This window comes from Manduca sexta, chromosome 3 (assembly GCF_014839805.1).
Source record: "Manduca sexta isolate Smith_Timp_Sample1 chromosome 3, JHU_Msex_v1.0, whole genome shotgun sequence".
In the NCBI taxonomy this organism is placed as follows: Eukaryota; Metazoa; Arthropoda; class Insecta; order Lepidoptera; family Sphingidae; genus Manduca; species Manduca sexta.
The window spans coordinates 5,966,836-5,983,505 of NC_051117.1; the positions used below are offsets into that span (position 1 = coordinate 5,966,836).

General features: G+C 34.8%; 1 protein-coding gene across 3 annotated transcripts in view; it reads left to right on the plus strand.

Annotated features, from left to right (window-relative positions):
- LOC115443821 (latrophilin Cirl) overlaps positions 1-16,670 on the plus strand; it is a 337,597-nt gene that overhangs the window by 306,038 nt on the left and 14,889 nt on the right. For all 3 annotated transcript variants that reach the window (XM_030169399.2, XM_030169401.2, XM_030169400.2), the window contains exons 3-10: positions 10,282-10,471; positions 13,384-13,490; positions 13,782-13,993; positions 14,240-14,357; positions 14,739-14,879; positions 15,362-15,503; positions 15,770-15,933; positions 16,324-16,425. In XM_030169399.2, coding sequence (XP_030025259.1) covers positions 10,282-10,471; positions 13,384-13,490; positions 13,782-13,993; positions 14,240-14,357; positions 14,739-14,879; positions 15,362-15,503; positions 15,770-15,933; positions 16,324-16,425 — 1,176 coding nt within the window. The remainder of the gene's footprint in view (positions 1-10,281; positions 10,472-13,383; positions 13,491-13,781; positions 13,994-14,239; positions 14,358-14,738; positions 14,880-15,361; positions 15,504-15,769; positions 15,934-16,323; positions 16,426-16,670) is intronic.

Sequence of the window (16,670 nt, forward strand, 5' to 3'; positions counted from 1 at the left end):
AGTTTATTTGGGGGTTAAGAATTGATTCTTATATTTGTGTCAGATGGGAGTTATAACGATAGCTGGACGGTATGTTTCTCAACTGGAGTCAGATTTGCTGGCGTATTGATGTAAATACTGATATTAGATAGTCAATTAAATTGAATCCTTCGTAGCCGAATTCCCGCCACGGCGGCTGATCTCAACGGAGATCAGTCAAGTATGCAAAACATATTATAGTGCACAAGTGTGTGCAATACACAAGCACTCTTTGTTCCTTCACTCTCATAGTCCGGTGAGGCAGCAGACATGACCGGAGAGAAAATAGGCACAGGACTAACGGTCTTACGGTGTTTGCGATACTCAATACTAAATCTTAAAATCATGATATATGTATATTATTTGACTTTTATATTTGGACTCGGAAACAGCCACTATGTAAGTGTCTCATCGTAATTTTGCCGGAGACTTATATCACTATGCAGTGGTACACAACATATTCAGGATTACAAGGAGATAAATAATGTAAAACAACGTTAGTTAATTTCAGGAATGAACAAAACATTCCGACAATACATAACTAATTGTGAAACACTTATTTTTATCCCTTCTTGCAACACAAAAAAGAGAATTCTAATCGAAAAAATTCCATCTCCTTTCTATTAAACGGAAGAGAAAAATGATATCTCTCATACAGGAAGCTAGTTCATACGATACGTGACCAGGGGTGCATAGCGGAGGACCAAAAAGCCCTCGGACCCTCCGAGTGCAACGATTTACTCCATAACTCAAAGGCCAATGACCAAATAATGAAAGTGTTTTATATAAAGGGTTGTGAAGTAATGATCCCAGTTTTCTCCATTAAATTGTGGACAATATAGAAATAATTTTACCAATGTTTATCCTTAAATAGGTACAATAGAAAAGTCACTATTATGCTATCTATTCCTTTCTATCTATACATATTATAAAATAAAGTCTCCAATGCTGTCTGTGTGTGATTTTATCAAAATCTACTGAAACTTAACATCTCACGTCTCAGGATAGCGAGCGCAGTGGAATACCAAACAATATTTTGTATTTTAAGGTATTGGATGGTGTTTATACTGTTTATGGGCGGTCGTATCGCTTGCCATCAGGCGAACGGTAAGCTCGTCTCGTCATTCACAGCAATAAAAAAAAAAAAAGGTTCAGGTTAATAGTACATTACGGTTTTAAGTAAATTGACTGAAATATTACGATTACCGTTGGTCCCCCTCCGCATCCGTCTACCTATCTGAACACGATAAACTCAAAATCTACTCAACCGATTTCGATTAAATTTGGTATGAGGGTTTAGACCTTGGTAAGGACATAGGCTTTTTATCCCTGGACAATATATATCGGGAGTTATCACGGAAACTCTTCAGGCTAAACGACAAGCAAAAGCTAGTAGCAATATAAAAAAAATCGAAAGCAATGAAACTACATTTTTGTATATTGGTCCTTCAAGCCGGATAGTCTTTCCTGAACCAAAGTGTCAACCATAAAGAATCCGAATAACACAAACACTAAACCCAAGCTTACTTATTATGCATTCGAAACATCTAATAAAGCAACGGTCCCCATAAGGATAAAGTTTATACGTCGTACACATAAACGTTCAGTGTTTGGTTAAAGAGGACCACTAAACTTCGTAGGTTTTTATCAGTGGGAAACGCGTTACCTTCAGATTTCCCTCTTACGACAAATCGTCCATCGTTTCAGCAAATCGTAAAACTAGTTGTAAAAAGTCTTACATCGATCGGTTTTGCGTACGTGACTAGTTCTTTAAAGTTTTTGTTTGTATTATTTTTGTGGATTGGGAAGTTTTGGTTTGTGTCAAATCTGAGTGTTTTATATCCAAATTTAAGTTGTATTCTATCGTTATTTGAACTCTTAATTTCTTATCAAAATAGAGAAATAGATTTTCCTCCATATTTCCTTTATACTATGTAACTATATATATATTTAGTCGAGGGACCTATTTAAACACATTGCAGTTAGAAATAAACGCTATAAAAATATGTAAATGACAGAGTACAAACCCCAAAAAAACCTAAAATGGATCCCATCGTGTGGGCTCCCTTGTGCTTATTACTTGTTAGATATTATCTATCATTATGCATGGATATGACCTTAAGTATGATGCATTTTCCCACTTTAAACCTGGATTAAGGAGGTAAAAATACCTATACCCTAAATTTCCTGTAAAAATAAAATATTTCATACACATTTCGCATGAGAATCGAACACCTAATACCTTCTTTACACAACCTTGACTAACTTTACATTCTTAACTTCAACTTTATACTAGAATGGTAAAGATTTTACATACGCTCTTCTGTACAGATATTTTCATGCACGATAAAGTAACCCCACTGTACCTGATGGTAAGTGTAGTGGGTCCAATAGAATGTCGACTGACGAGAGATGATTACCCCTTGCCAGACACAATTATGTCGGCCTGATGGAACCGGATATACACACAGATCCCGGAACGCGGCACACTTACGGGCCACTGTGTATTACGATTTCTTCCAGGAAGTCCCTTTTTAAATGACATTCCCATAATTTCCGCGTGCCGAAACGAAGCTAACTTTTCCATAACTCATAAAAATGGACATTAACAAATCAAAATGCAGGGTGAACCTCACCGGGTAGCTCACCGACCATGTCCGGAGTTTTTAGTCGGAAAGTATGCAAATTCGTATAATTGAATCTTCGGACTGTATTTGCACTCGCAAACTGGTGACAATTTATTTTGTGAATAAAAAAAACTTTAATACTTTCGATTTGGGTAATTGGGGGGATTCGATTAGCTCAGAATGTGAGTGGGGTTTGTTTTACAACAATTGCTGACAGCTTTTGTGGAATTATTTTGTATTTCATAGTAATGCATCTTCTGCTGTTTATGGGCGGTCGTGTCGCTTATCAGGCGAACGGCAAGCTCGTTTCGCCATTCAAATAAAAAAATCCTTTATGTACAATATTACAATTAAGTAACTAAACAAATTCAAAACTTCAAAACACATTAAGTTCTATCAACATATTATTTTTAATTTATTCAAAAAACGATTTGAATTTTAGAAAACACTGTTGTTACTACGGACACAAACATTTAAAGACTTTATGATTTTTATATTTTAGCTAGTTTTGTGGTTGACTGTACATTGAATTTGTTTTCATTCAAATTTTACACTATATTAATCATTTTAAAATTGATTAGTATGTCACTGTCCAACATATCCGTGACATAATTATTATATACGACATATAATATTATTTGGTAAAGATTCGCTATATACTTTAATTCATTACATTTATGCCCGAAGATACAAATAATAAATCGGAATATGATTTCAAGTTTTTTTTTTATTTTTTATTTATTTAAAAAAAAAATCCACAGCCCTTAATACTAGAGTGACACAATCTGATACACTTATCTTAAGGCCAATAACGGATTTACATTTTGTTTACACGTTTAAATAACAGGCAGTCAAAAGTGGGATAGTGTCTCTTATTTCTTGACTTATCCCAAATCTCTCTAAGGCGAAGGAGTTTCTACCCTCAGTGTCTGAGAATTCATAAAGTATCGCAATAAAATGCGTGTTTTCGATTTGTCAGAAACCTTCGTAATTCTAATGGTATTTGCTTATATGAATCAACATTTCAATGGTTTATTATTACAAGGTTCTAGGTTATATTTTTTGCCCAAACTGAATTATATTTATCACATAATTATACGTTTTTTACAGTATAAATTAGAATAAACCCTGAAAGATATAGTTTTTTTTTTTTTTACTAATACTAAAGTTTTGAATCTTATTTGCAACATACGTAAAATTGACATAGGACCTTGTTTTAAGCCAGCGATTCAATGTTTCAAAATTTGCAATCATCTTTATTAGTCTATAAGCTTTTCACCGGGGACTTCCCCTACAAACACGCGACACCATGAAATGCCTCTAATAGAACCCATAATCCCTTACACTAGCTCCCGATTAATGACAGACAAAATTAAATTCACTGGATAACCAATATTGTTACATCTGCGGCCGCAACAACCACAATTGAAATGCAACTCTACGCAGGAAGTGATAAATATTGTTTTTGTACACCCAGTTGGATTGTGTAGGGTAGTTCGCATTTGGTGTAATATCAAATGACAGTCACATGTACTCGCTAACGAGCTCCTATAATGTGGGACAGGGACGTAATGAGAGGGAACGGGGGGCGTGGGATAAAGCGTGTGAAAGTTTTGCTATGCAATTTGTCAGTTCTTTAAAACATTATGATTTGCAACAGAGTAGTTAGTACGGATTACATTTTATTTCCTAATTATTAATGTTTTTAGTACTTGCTATGACCTCTTTACTAAAAGGAAAGTGGTAAGCTCTTGGTGTTGTAAAAGTCTCATTAAGTGACGGAGGAAGGAGAAGACTAGAGTAACATCTATATAAAAATATATTCTTGATTGATGATTACTCAACATGAACATGCACATAGCCAATACTTCCAAAACATCATCTTCCCAAGATGACGAATATTGTAATATAAATTTTCAATTTTCGACAATCTGATAGTTAATGAGGCTTGCTAAATATTAACATATGGGTCAAGGAATTCTATATGCGCGTCCATTTTCGCATACAATAGCATTGACCTAAATATTACAGTATACAATGGCGTATGATATGAGACAGTCTATGTTATGAGCATTTCAGTTTAATATAAAACCAACAGAAGAATCTACAATCATTTATGAATTTTTATAAAGTATTATCAAACGTTTTATATAACAATTGAATTCAAGTAGGAATAACAATCTTAAATTATTAATTATTTTTTACCCCCCAAAAATCCCCAAATACGTACCATTCACCTGCTTTGCATATACAACGGCTGCGTACGAATTCAATTCCTATATTAATGTGATAAAGTTAACCGTATTATACTAGCTTTTGGCCGTTGCTTCGCCCGCGTTTATGTGAAGAAACGTACCGATATTTAACAAATATTAAAGTTACCAAAACAAACAAAAAATGGTTGGATATATTATATATCCGTCTAGATAGCTACCACCGCACACAACGTGTTATAACCCGCCATAATGGCCCAAGTAAGTGTCGCGTTCATCAGCCTGTGTATATCTGGCTCCAACAGGCCGGCATAATGCTGTCGACTGTCAAGGGGTAATCATCTCTCGTCATTCTATTCTATTGGATCCACTCCACTTACCATTAGGTGCAGTGGGGTCTCTATCGAGTCCGTATAAAAAGAAACATTTAGCCATAGTTAAGCATGCTAGTCACTATGATAGAATGTCCGCCAGAATGTCAATATCAAATCCGGGCGGCTCAACTTTGGGTTGTAAGGCACGTTGACCCGAACATAACCGCTCAGTCCCCCCCCCCCCTCCCTCGAAGACTGGGCGGTAGCCATAAAGCACTTTCTCTGCAAAAACGAAAAAAAAGGTTCTAGACAAGATAATATAATTTTGGTTGGTTCCTGTTGAAGTCCAGGTGAAGTCACTGTTGGATAATCCACAAATTATAAATTATAAGGCACTTGCTATTGCTAAAATGTTAGAACCTGCACCACCCCCTTTGTGTCCACAGCGTAACGATACTATAATAACTGGGTGGCTTAATAACTCCCTTTGAATTCCTTTATACCATAATAATTATAGTGAATAGGGTTTTAACGTAATTATTTTCAAGTAAAGATATGAAGTACAAATTATATTTGTGGCGGGTATTCTTTAAATGTTTAATATGGCCTGATAAGCTAGAGCTTGCCATGCTTATCATAGAGATAGTAATTTTTATATTTAAATATCGAGTTTCTGATGAGAAATTTTAATTGGATAAAAAAATTGTTTATACCTCTCTATCTAGATTATTCTTTTCTTATATGCATTTTTGATTAATATAATTGCGTTGAAAAATAAATTTGCTAGTTATGGGTGACGAAAAGCAATAAATATGACATTAAAATATTTTATCTCTAAATACCTGCACTGAATTCTTAATTCCCCAAAAAGCTTTTGCACGTACCGGCTAATAAAATATCTTTTAATATATAAATTTGGACATATACGACTTTTCCTTATCTAACATAAAAAATATTACGAAATTACAACCGCAGTTAATAGTGTTGGCTATAAAAGTACATTTTATCGACATCGATGTTTTATGTAATCATTTTATAGACGAATTATCTGGAACTGTGTCGTAAACAGTTTGCTATCATTAGAAAGTTGACTTTTATTCGAGTCCAAAAATACTTGCATGGAGATAAGGTTTTTGTATCATAAGGTGCGATGTAGCCTTAATCATGCAAGCGATATAACTACGTATATATAGCTCGTAAATTGATAACTAGCATCAATTTTCAAAAATGTACATGTGTATGTGTGTATATTAAATTCGAAAACTACACTCAAGAGATACATTGTAAATTGTTTATGCGCCCCATAACGAGTGAGTAAATCATTTTTACACCCCCTAGCTAGAGGGGTGACTGGCGATTCTTGATACGTTACTATCGGTTTAAAATAGTTGTAAACCCGTATCGGTTAAGTACAGTTTTGCGTGTGAACGATTGCAACGTTAAGATGTTTATCGATTCTCGATTACTTAAAGAAATCGAGTTTTATAATGGCTATGTCTAGGTACGAAATTAGATTTTATAGCTTAAGTTTATGGTATACTAAGTTATTGGCGTTATCGCCTCTGGTTTAGGGCATGCCTATAATGGGTGCGGACGAGGACTTGATTCTAAGGATACTGTTTTTGGTGAGTGTGCATTGAAAATCAATTTATAAAATACTTTATAAAGAATTTGTTTTGTATCTGTCATAGTCATCTTTTTGTTTTTAACCGACTTCAAAAAAGGAGGATATCCTTAATTCCACATGTTACTAGCAATTTAAAAAAAATTAGGCACCGACGTCGAAATCGGTAACCAATAGAGGTTGTTGGTTTTTAGTTTTTAAGGTGGTTCAATTTTTTAAAAAAAATATATATTTTAATTTTTCTACCAATAGATAGAATTATGTACCATGGCTTTAAACTTACCATCAAGTTTATGAGTTACATAAATCATAATTATTGACATAACATTTTCTAATCACAGTCACAAAGGCCGTCATGTCGTAAAATTAATCGATCTTCAAATTCTAATTTAATGTAATGACTTTCTACGAACGTTTAGACATTAAAGCACCTATTATTTGACGATCAAAGCCAAGAATTCAATTATTCATTGTTACATTTGTCTTCGTGTAATTATAAGGAAGTAGCGAATGTTTGTGACGCGGCCCACCTACATCGATGTATTAATAATTTTAATTGTATATCGATAATTATCGATTTATTGTACATCACTATGCTTTCAATTAGAATATTAGTTATTATGTTTAGAATGGCTCAAATATTGTTACATTACAATTATCGGTTTATTAATGAAGTCAAAACTTTACTCAAACTTGATAATTGATGAATGCTGTACAATGTTCTTGCTGAATACAAATGTATTTGACTGCCTTGGTGGCGTAATTGTAATGCGTACGTGGTATGAATAGGACTACCGTGTTGAGATCCTGGGTTCGAATCCTGAGTCAGGCGAAAAAGAATAGACATTGGATTTATCCATCTTAAAAATTCCTCAATCATAACTCGGAATCAGGAAGTTGGCGATGTGATACCCCCGTGCCTCGGAAAACGCTTAAACTGGTTGGCCTCGCGCCTGATCTCTCTCCGGTCATGTCGGATTGCCGTCTCACCTGTTTATTGCGCACACACTTACGCACTATAATATATCCTGACTAATCGTCGTTGAGATTCATTGTCGTGACTGAAATTCGAGTTTGAATGATTTCTTTAACTATTGATACTCCTTCATTGGTTCCTTTACCCTAAATCTAACAATGTAACACTACCTTTCCATCCACATAACCTGTTAAAAAGATAAATTTCGCCGACGAGCTTATCGTTAATCTGTTCGTACAATAAATCGCTCCCGCAACTTTTGTGATTAATTGCCAACGGTTTCATACGATTATTGCCGAGTCCGATGACAAAATGCGACCGTTTTGTTGTCAAATGAGATAAATCAAGTTGGGGTATAAGGAAATGTTTTGGGTTAGGAGAGAATAGGTATTGATTTGGTACGATGTAAAAAATACCTGGAATTAAGGGGAATTTTGTGACAATTTATATTACTGGTGGTTGGTTTCTTATATGTGAGGGTCCGTTTGATACCTCCGCAATGATGCCAAAATATTATACTCGCACTAAACTACAAAACGATAAATAAATTGGAAAAGTAAAACTGGTATTTTTAATTCCTTAATCATAGATGATTTTTGACACAATGTTAGCAAAAGAAAAGACAAATATGTGCTTTCATTTATTAAATTTCAGAGACCCTGCATAACATTTATAAGTAAGAATGTAAATCCTTAATGTTTACAGTTCTTTTAAACAAAACACTAGTCCTACAATGTATTCTGCAAGAGAAATTTTAGAATACACTTATCTTTAGTACGTATCTTGTAAGTTCTTTATGTGTTGGCACTAAATCTTACCGAGAAACTGTTTTCTTTTTCACGAAAAGAAATACCTCTCGGAATCTCGAGAGAGATATTCACATGTAAAGGTGGAATGCAGTGGAAGTAGTTGAAAATTTTGTGTGTTCATGGTTTATTGCATACGTTGGGTTCGAGTTAGTTTCGTTTTAATTTTAACGTGAGTTATATTAGTTTCAACTAGTTTAACTCTATTTTAAAGCTTTACTGTTACTCTATTGTACATGCATATTTTTTTTATGGGATTTCTTTTTTATTTATTCGAGCGAATCAAGCAGGTTTTATTTGTCCACCTCGAGTAAACATTCATATTAAGAATTGTTTTAAAACATATTTTTTTGTGAAAATATCGAGCAAATCGGACAAGTCTTTATGTCCACCGAATGAATAAACTGTCTATTTTATTAATAGGATATTTTGCAGCATTTCAGTCCAGTCATGCTCTTAACACCTAAATGTTAAAACCCAAGTCTAGACTTTATTAATATTAATTAAACAGAATTAAATCAGTAATACAGAAAACTGTCGACTCAACCTTTCATAATCAATCGTGTAAGAATCGCTATTATTTCGCGTTCGTATCGTGTTGCGAGACGTCCATTACACGTAACTTTACGCTCGCAAAGTTTACTTGCGAAGCTAGATTGCAATGGATCTTGCAGTAGATTTATCGTTGTGTTTAACTAACGTAGGGTTGGTGAGTAGCAATTTTTTTTTTTTTACTGAAGCATAATTTAAATGTAAGGCAGGCAAACGAATAAGGTCAGAGGCCCTATTCCATCTACATGGGGGCAAATCCGTATTTTTGAAATTACGGGCGTTTTAATCGAGCTTTCATAGTTAATTTAGATAAACGAGGAATTTTTCGGAGGTTTTATCTATAAGAAAAAAATAAGAAGTAGGATATAAAATATATTAAATAACGCAATCGACGAAGGCTACGAAACATCGCCTAATCGATTGTAAGACACTGATTGCCCTAGAACCTTTCTATAAAAATTACTTCCCCAAGATAATAAATTGGCAACCCTTAGGTGTGAATATTCTTAGGATCGCGTATAATAAATCGCGGGCAAATTAATGACGTCACTGACAGATCGTTTACCGAGTTTCGCTACGTCATAGCGCGAAATGAGAGGGTTCCGCTTATCATATTGTGGATCAAGTTGGTAGTTTTTTTTAGTAATTTGGCAACACAGCTTTGTTCATGTATTGTATTTTTTTTAATTTGTAAATTTTTAGGTGTTCTATTTTTAAATGGATGAAGGTTCGTTATCACTGTGAGAAGTGGATGGATATTAACTACTATAATATTTTATTAAAATAAAATTATTATTTTGAATTTTATCGTGGCTTTTATATTATAATTTTCTTCCGACGTTTCTAAGACTTTATGGCCTTCATGGTCACGGGGCGGACTAAGGCGGCGTTACAATATCTACCTAAATTTAACAATATTTTATTTTATGTAAAAAAAATAAAGAATCTACATTCCACATCAAAAACACACTGACATCACGCATTTATCCTCGAAGGAATAGGCAGTAGTCCAACCGAGGCGATCAATTTTCGCCATGACGTTATAGGTAAACGTTAACCTAACCTAACCTAACCCAGCATAAGGCACGAATTGCAAACTCCGAACTATCAGTTTGTACTTCGCGGGATAACATCAAGCTTTCTTGTTTCAGAACCTCGGTACGAGACGGCGTACGCGTGCGAAGGGAAGACGCTGAAGATCGGCTGCGGAGAAGGCTCCGTAATCCACCTCATCAGGGCGAACTATGGAAGATTCTCCATCACGATATGCAACGACCATGGTAACACCGACTGGAGTGTCAACTGCATGTCCACGAGGAGTTTAAGGGTTTTACACAGCAGGTAAGTTCTGTGTACCGTTAGCAACAAAAGTAGCTGAACAATTTCAAAACTTTAATACATTAACTTATTTCTTTTTCTTTAATAAAGTGAACGCTTTGAAGTTTAATTTAGTTAAACGCAAAAACCGATTTGAAATTTTGAATTTGTTCGACTACTTTTATAGCTGACTGTACCTAGGCAATCCATCGATAGAAAAGTTAAGAAAAATATCCGTAACAAAATTGGTATATTCGTTAGGGCATGCGATGCCACATATACACGTCAAAGTCATAACACTCTCTTTTTGCTTCGGGTTCTGTACAGTCAACATCAAATGTATGAATCACAAAGTAAATAGAACGATCTTCCTGTTAACGTTTACATTTATTTGCTGACCATACTTTAGAAATAAATCTTAATAAAATACAGTCGTCTTGGCTTCCTTGGTCATGGAGCATTGTGCGGTAAACTGAAGAATCCGTGAACAGATCCACTAAAATTTTTACAAGTTTTTGTACAATGATTTATCGGTTATTGAATCACAAAGCCGTTTTAAACAAATAAATGATGGAAACGAGCAAACTGCGCAACTGGTACTGGACATAATGAGACTTAACCTCTCATGTATCAGGATAGCGAGTGCAGTGGAATACCAAACAATACTTTGTAATACAAGGTGTTGGATGGTGTTTCTACTGTTTATGGGCCGTCGTATTACATACAAAAGTATTCAAAGCAATAAAAAACATAAACAGCATCAATTATTGTGAACTCTTCTAATTTGACCAACTGAAAAAGTTTTTTTTAAAATCTTTAAAACTCATTCTATTTAAATATAATAACAATATACGTTAATGTGTTCACTGTTATCTGTTTTAAATCTAAAATTGCAATTTAACTAAGCTTAACTCGTATTAACAAATTTTACATAACTGAAGTATTTCGAACATTGTGAACTATACTCTTCGTGTTAGATTATAAAACACATTTTACAGTGTTATCTCGATTGAACGACGGATTAATTTAATTTTGTATTGTAACAGTTGAATGGTGGCCGTGGTCTGCTAATATCCAGTATAATCTCCGTTTACTGATATCACGGTATTAGCTAAAATAAATGCTAAAACTATTGTATTGTGCGGTTTTACGTAAATAGGGTTTTGATCGGAAATTTAAAATTTTGTTGTTATTGTTGAAGCGAATGAGTTAAGCTTGTGGTAATTTATTGTTATAGAAAATTTATAAGTCGTTTTGATATTGCGTTACTAAGTAAAACTATATAATTTAAATCTTCTTAAATAATTCTTTATAAGTTACTCGAAGCGCAGTAATGAAAAAAAGTGTAAGTTTTAAATAAAATGGAAAGTAATTTTAAATTACACGCCTTAACGCCACCGCTATTCTAAGAGAATACGTCGCAGCAATATCAAGTTTTCAGTCAGAAATATATGAACTGACACACCATATACGTATTAAACTAGAAAATTATAAAAAAATCGAAAAGTAAAACTGGCATTTTTGGCACCATCTTAGCAGAGGTAAAGATACAGAATCGTCAAAATGACCCCGCAAAGTGTATGTGTTTTTTTGATCCTTATAAAGAAATAAATACTTTCTAAAATTATCCTTATTTAGTAATTGAACCTATGACTACGAATTTATCATACGCTTTCTCCACTATTAAACCAATGCTATCAAACTTCGACAAACATAATCAAAAGTGTCCGTAAAGCTAAATATTTTGAAAACAATAACTAAACATGACATTCCAAAGTATATTCTATTGATTTATACTTACAACGCATGATAGGAAAGCGATCGGGTCGTCTGGAAGACAAAACAACAATTTTGTTTGCCCTGACACGATGTTCGGTTGTCATGATTAGGTTGTTAGTGTTGTGAAGTTATTTGAAACTACATTTTATATTATGTTGACTAGTGACTAGCAGTTTGAACTTTTTAGGGGACCACAGGAATTAAACTTTTTTATGCTTCTAATACTGAGAAGAATAAGTATCTCTTGTTTATAACTGCCTCGGTGGCGTAGTTGTAATGCGTACGGGGCACGATTACCGCGCATCCTGGGTTCGAATCCCGGATCGGCCCAAAATAATTGTGACAGGGTTTATCCTTCTTAAAAATTACTCAGTCACAGCTCGGTGTCAGGAAGTAGGTGGTGTGATACCGTCCTGCTTCGAAAAGAAGGTAAATCCGTTGGTCCTACGCCTGATCTCTCTCCCGTCATGCCGGATTGCTGTTTCACCGGACTATGAGAGTGAAGGATCAGAGAGCTCACCAGTATATTGCGGACACACTTTTGCACTATATTATCTCCTGCGTACCTGGTTAAACTCCGTTGAGATTGGCCACCATGGCAGAAATTCGGCTCGGAGGGATTCATAACCTATTTTTATGAAAGGAACTTTAACGCGAGTGAAGCTGCGATCAAAATCTAATACAGTAACTAACTCTAAGTATGATGAGATTGGCAGCCATGACCGAAATTCGTCTAAGAGATTCATGCGTAGGTTATTTTTAACAAAAGGAAATTTAAAACCAGCGAAATCGAGCGAATAAAATCGAATACACTAAGAACTTAAACCTAAGAACCGGACTATCTATAAAAAATCTACCCTAAACCTACCAAAGTGCAATATAATCTAAAATAACCGCCCCATCGTCCGGAAAGTGTCGAAAATTGACGAAAATTAAATAATAACGCCCAAGTTGATCGTGTTAGGCGCGCGAGATTGCCAATAACTGCACGGACCCCATGCAAATCACCAAAATTGATAGGTTATTTATGCTTATAGAGAATAAAGTTAGCTGCTAAATGAGTTCGAGAGTCATTAGTATACAAGTGTTTGACGCTTAGAGAAGTAGAAATAGATATGCGGCATTTTTTTTTTCTAAAATTGTTTTTTATATTCCAGGTGTAGCATGCATCAAAATTGCAGTATATTGGCCAGTACGAACATGTTTGGCGACCCTTGTCCAAACACACTTAAATATTTAGAAGCACATTACCAATGCGTACCCGGTAAGAACTTAATTATTTAAAGAAAACACGTTACGGAGTAATTTCCATGTATTTTAATTATGTACTACTTCAAATACCTCAAATTCATTCCATAATTAATGCTGTAAATACCACTTTAAGTTCCTATAAAGGAAAAATATATTTAAATGATTTATTATTACCTTTATTGATTTTTATAGATACCTGTTTTGTAATTTCATATTTGTATTTACCAATCAGAAACTCTAATAAATAGTAACCAATCACAACCATTCAAAAATCAATATGGCGAATTCGATTTTCAAATTCCAGCGTCAACGACGAGTACGACGAACAGGCCGTCTCCGCCTTGGCTGATTACGTCACAGCCCACAGTTTGGAGATCCACATTACCACCAATACCTAAGAGTCCAGTACAAACACAACAGAATGAGAGGAAAAAACCTACTGTGATCACTCCTCCTACCTTCAGGCCACATATAACGCTGCCTCCTGAAGTAAAGTTAGGAGATATTGGCACAAAGGTAAGTTTGAATTTATGTTATGGTTGTGAAGAAGAAAGCAATGTATTGAAAAGTAAATAAATTGATTTACCGTCTAAACAGTAATATTCTTCTTTTTGTAACGGCTTGCTAATAAAAATTGGTATCCTTGTAATTCATTTACAATCCATTTAAAACTTAAGACTGTTATTTTTTTGTCAGTAGTCAATTTCTTAAAGCAGAATATTTTTTGTTGTATCATTTCACCTAACATTTTACCTTCTTCAGAAAACGACGACAAGACAGCCAGACTCATCATCCGAGAGAGAACCTCCTCCGATCCCAAGAGATAACGTACCTGAGGTAAAGGAGGAACCGCCGAAACCAGCTGAGGAGGAGGAGAGTGGTATGTTACTAAATAATTAAAATAAAGCAGTATTTCCTAAGCCTTTTTATTAATTCTAAGAGTTTGTAGAAGAGAAAAATAAATAGAATACAAATAATAAGTTGATACATATTAATAATTGAATTAAAAACGAACCATTTAACACATAGTGACTTACTGTTCGAATACTAATCTTAACAAACTAAAAAAGTCACTAGAACTTGAAGTATTATTTACGCCGACAAACAAGCAAGTTGACCACCTAATTTTAAGGTATTTCAAACTAACAATACAAAAAGGATGGAAATTTTAAAGGCTTTAATAAAAAGAAAGGAATAAGAATTAGGGAAGGAAGGGGGATGGTTGGGCTTCCTAATCATTATGTTCATAATTTTGTTACAGCAGTCACAGCGACGATAGAGACGCAGCCGTGGCCCACTGAATACGAAGACTCGGATGCAACAGCGTCAGTCAACGCGCATCCACCGAAGGAGAACCGACCCGCTGACACCAACTCTGATGATATCTTCGATAGGCCTATTTGTGAGTTCTTAATCTCATATACCACGCCTTATTTTATGTTCTGGGAATAAACTAGCTGCGCATTATCCGCTATATTTTAGTGTAATCTGAAACATTGGTTTCAGAATATACTATGAAACTATCCATTTCATGCTTAATGGTTTCCATAACTTTGATGCCTTTGAGGTTCTGTTAGGAATATTGTCTTGCTTTTTAAACAGTTTATACGTTTTTATACTTTTCTTTATTCGGAAAATTTCAGTGTTTCTAGGTTACTAACTCCCTATTATTTAAACATAGTTAGCATTTTTAGAATCCATAGCCAGTGTTGATAAACTTTACATAAGTATATCATTCGGTAGAGTCCTATTTAACTTTAATTCCATTTTCTAAGACATTTCCTACGTTGAAACGATAATAATTTCGATCGATGGGTAGATTATGAGACCGTAATTCAACTATTCACATTGTCTTCATTTCATCAGTAAATGTTTGATTTGCAGCAACAAGCACAACCCCAATCCTGGGCCGGCGAGCCTACTGCCCCCAGGTCAACGCGCGCGGCCTCCATTGGAACTGGACATTAGCGGACACATACGCCGCGCAGCCATGTCCTGGAGGAGCCACTGGATTGGCTAGGTGGAAGTGAGTAAACTTCTTTAATTTATATTGAATTTTTTAAACCGATTGCAAAGAAGGAAGTTTATCTATTCGTTGTTTTTTTATGTTCAGCAGTAATTTTATATGATTGAGTTCAATTTTGTATAGTTGAAGAAGGTTCCCATTTTAATTTTATTGGGATAAGTAGTACCTTGAACTTCGAAGTTGCAGAATGGACATTCTCAAAATGAAATAGGATTTTGATGATTCTTTTTTTATATCCTGCAATGATTTCTATTTCTACTTTCCAGATGCACCCTCACATCACACCAGCTCCATACAGAGGAGGAGAGGCCCCGGCGGCGCGGCACCTCCCTCCCCTCCGGCGAGAATTACCACGACCTGGGTCTGGACCAGCCTAATGATAGGCAGCTGCAGCTGATCAGGAGGTTGGGGTCCGAGGCGTTGTTGAAAGGTAATTTATTGTAAAATTGTGTTTTTTACTATGCCACTTTGCACGATTTTGGCACACTTCTCTCGCTTCCTCCTACATCAATATTTTCATGCATTCCCGTCGTTTCAGGGTACTTTTGACCTTTACTAAAATGTCAGATATACCATGTTTTTACATGAAATCTAGAGGATTTTGGTTTACGAGTTTCCTATACCTTAGAGTTGGTTGTTTTTGAACACGCTATATGCTTTTTATCTACACGTTATATGTATCTTGTATCTTGATCAGATAGGTCAAACTTCTTAATGTGATTTCAAGATCATATAACATAGTTATTTAAGAAGAAGAAAGAAGAAAAAAGGATTTATTTGTTGGTATTTAAGATTGATTAATTTTCTTAATTTTCGATAGGTCGTGATGGCGATACTCCGGAGCGACTGATTGACTACCGAGGTGGTGCCGACACACAAATAGCGAGTCACAATACTCTCAACAGCCCCGACTATCTATACAGTACGTTATTATGAGAAAGTAGTTCGTCAATGATATTTAATCAGTAAATTTCGCCGGTTAACTGTCACAAGATCTTATGTGAATGTAAAAAAGGAGACATTAAAAATTTTTAAGTTAATAATTCATGGTTCTCCCTTATTTATTTCTCATAATTATTGGAAATTTTCACTGAAAATGACTATCATGTGATATGTATAATACAATTTGGACATTAAATAACCACGGTTAAAAATCGTGAGCGAGCA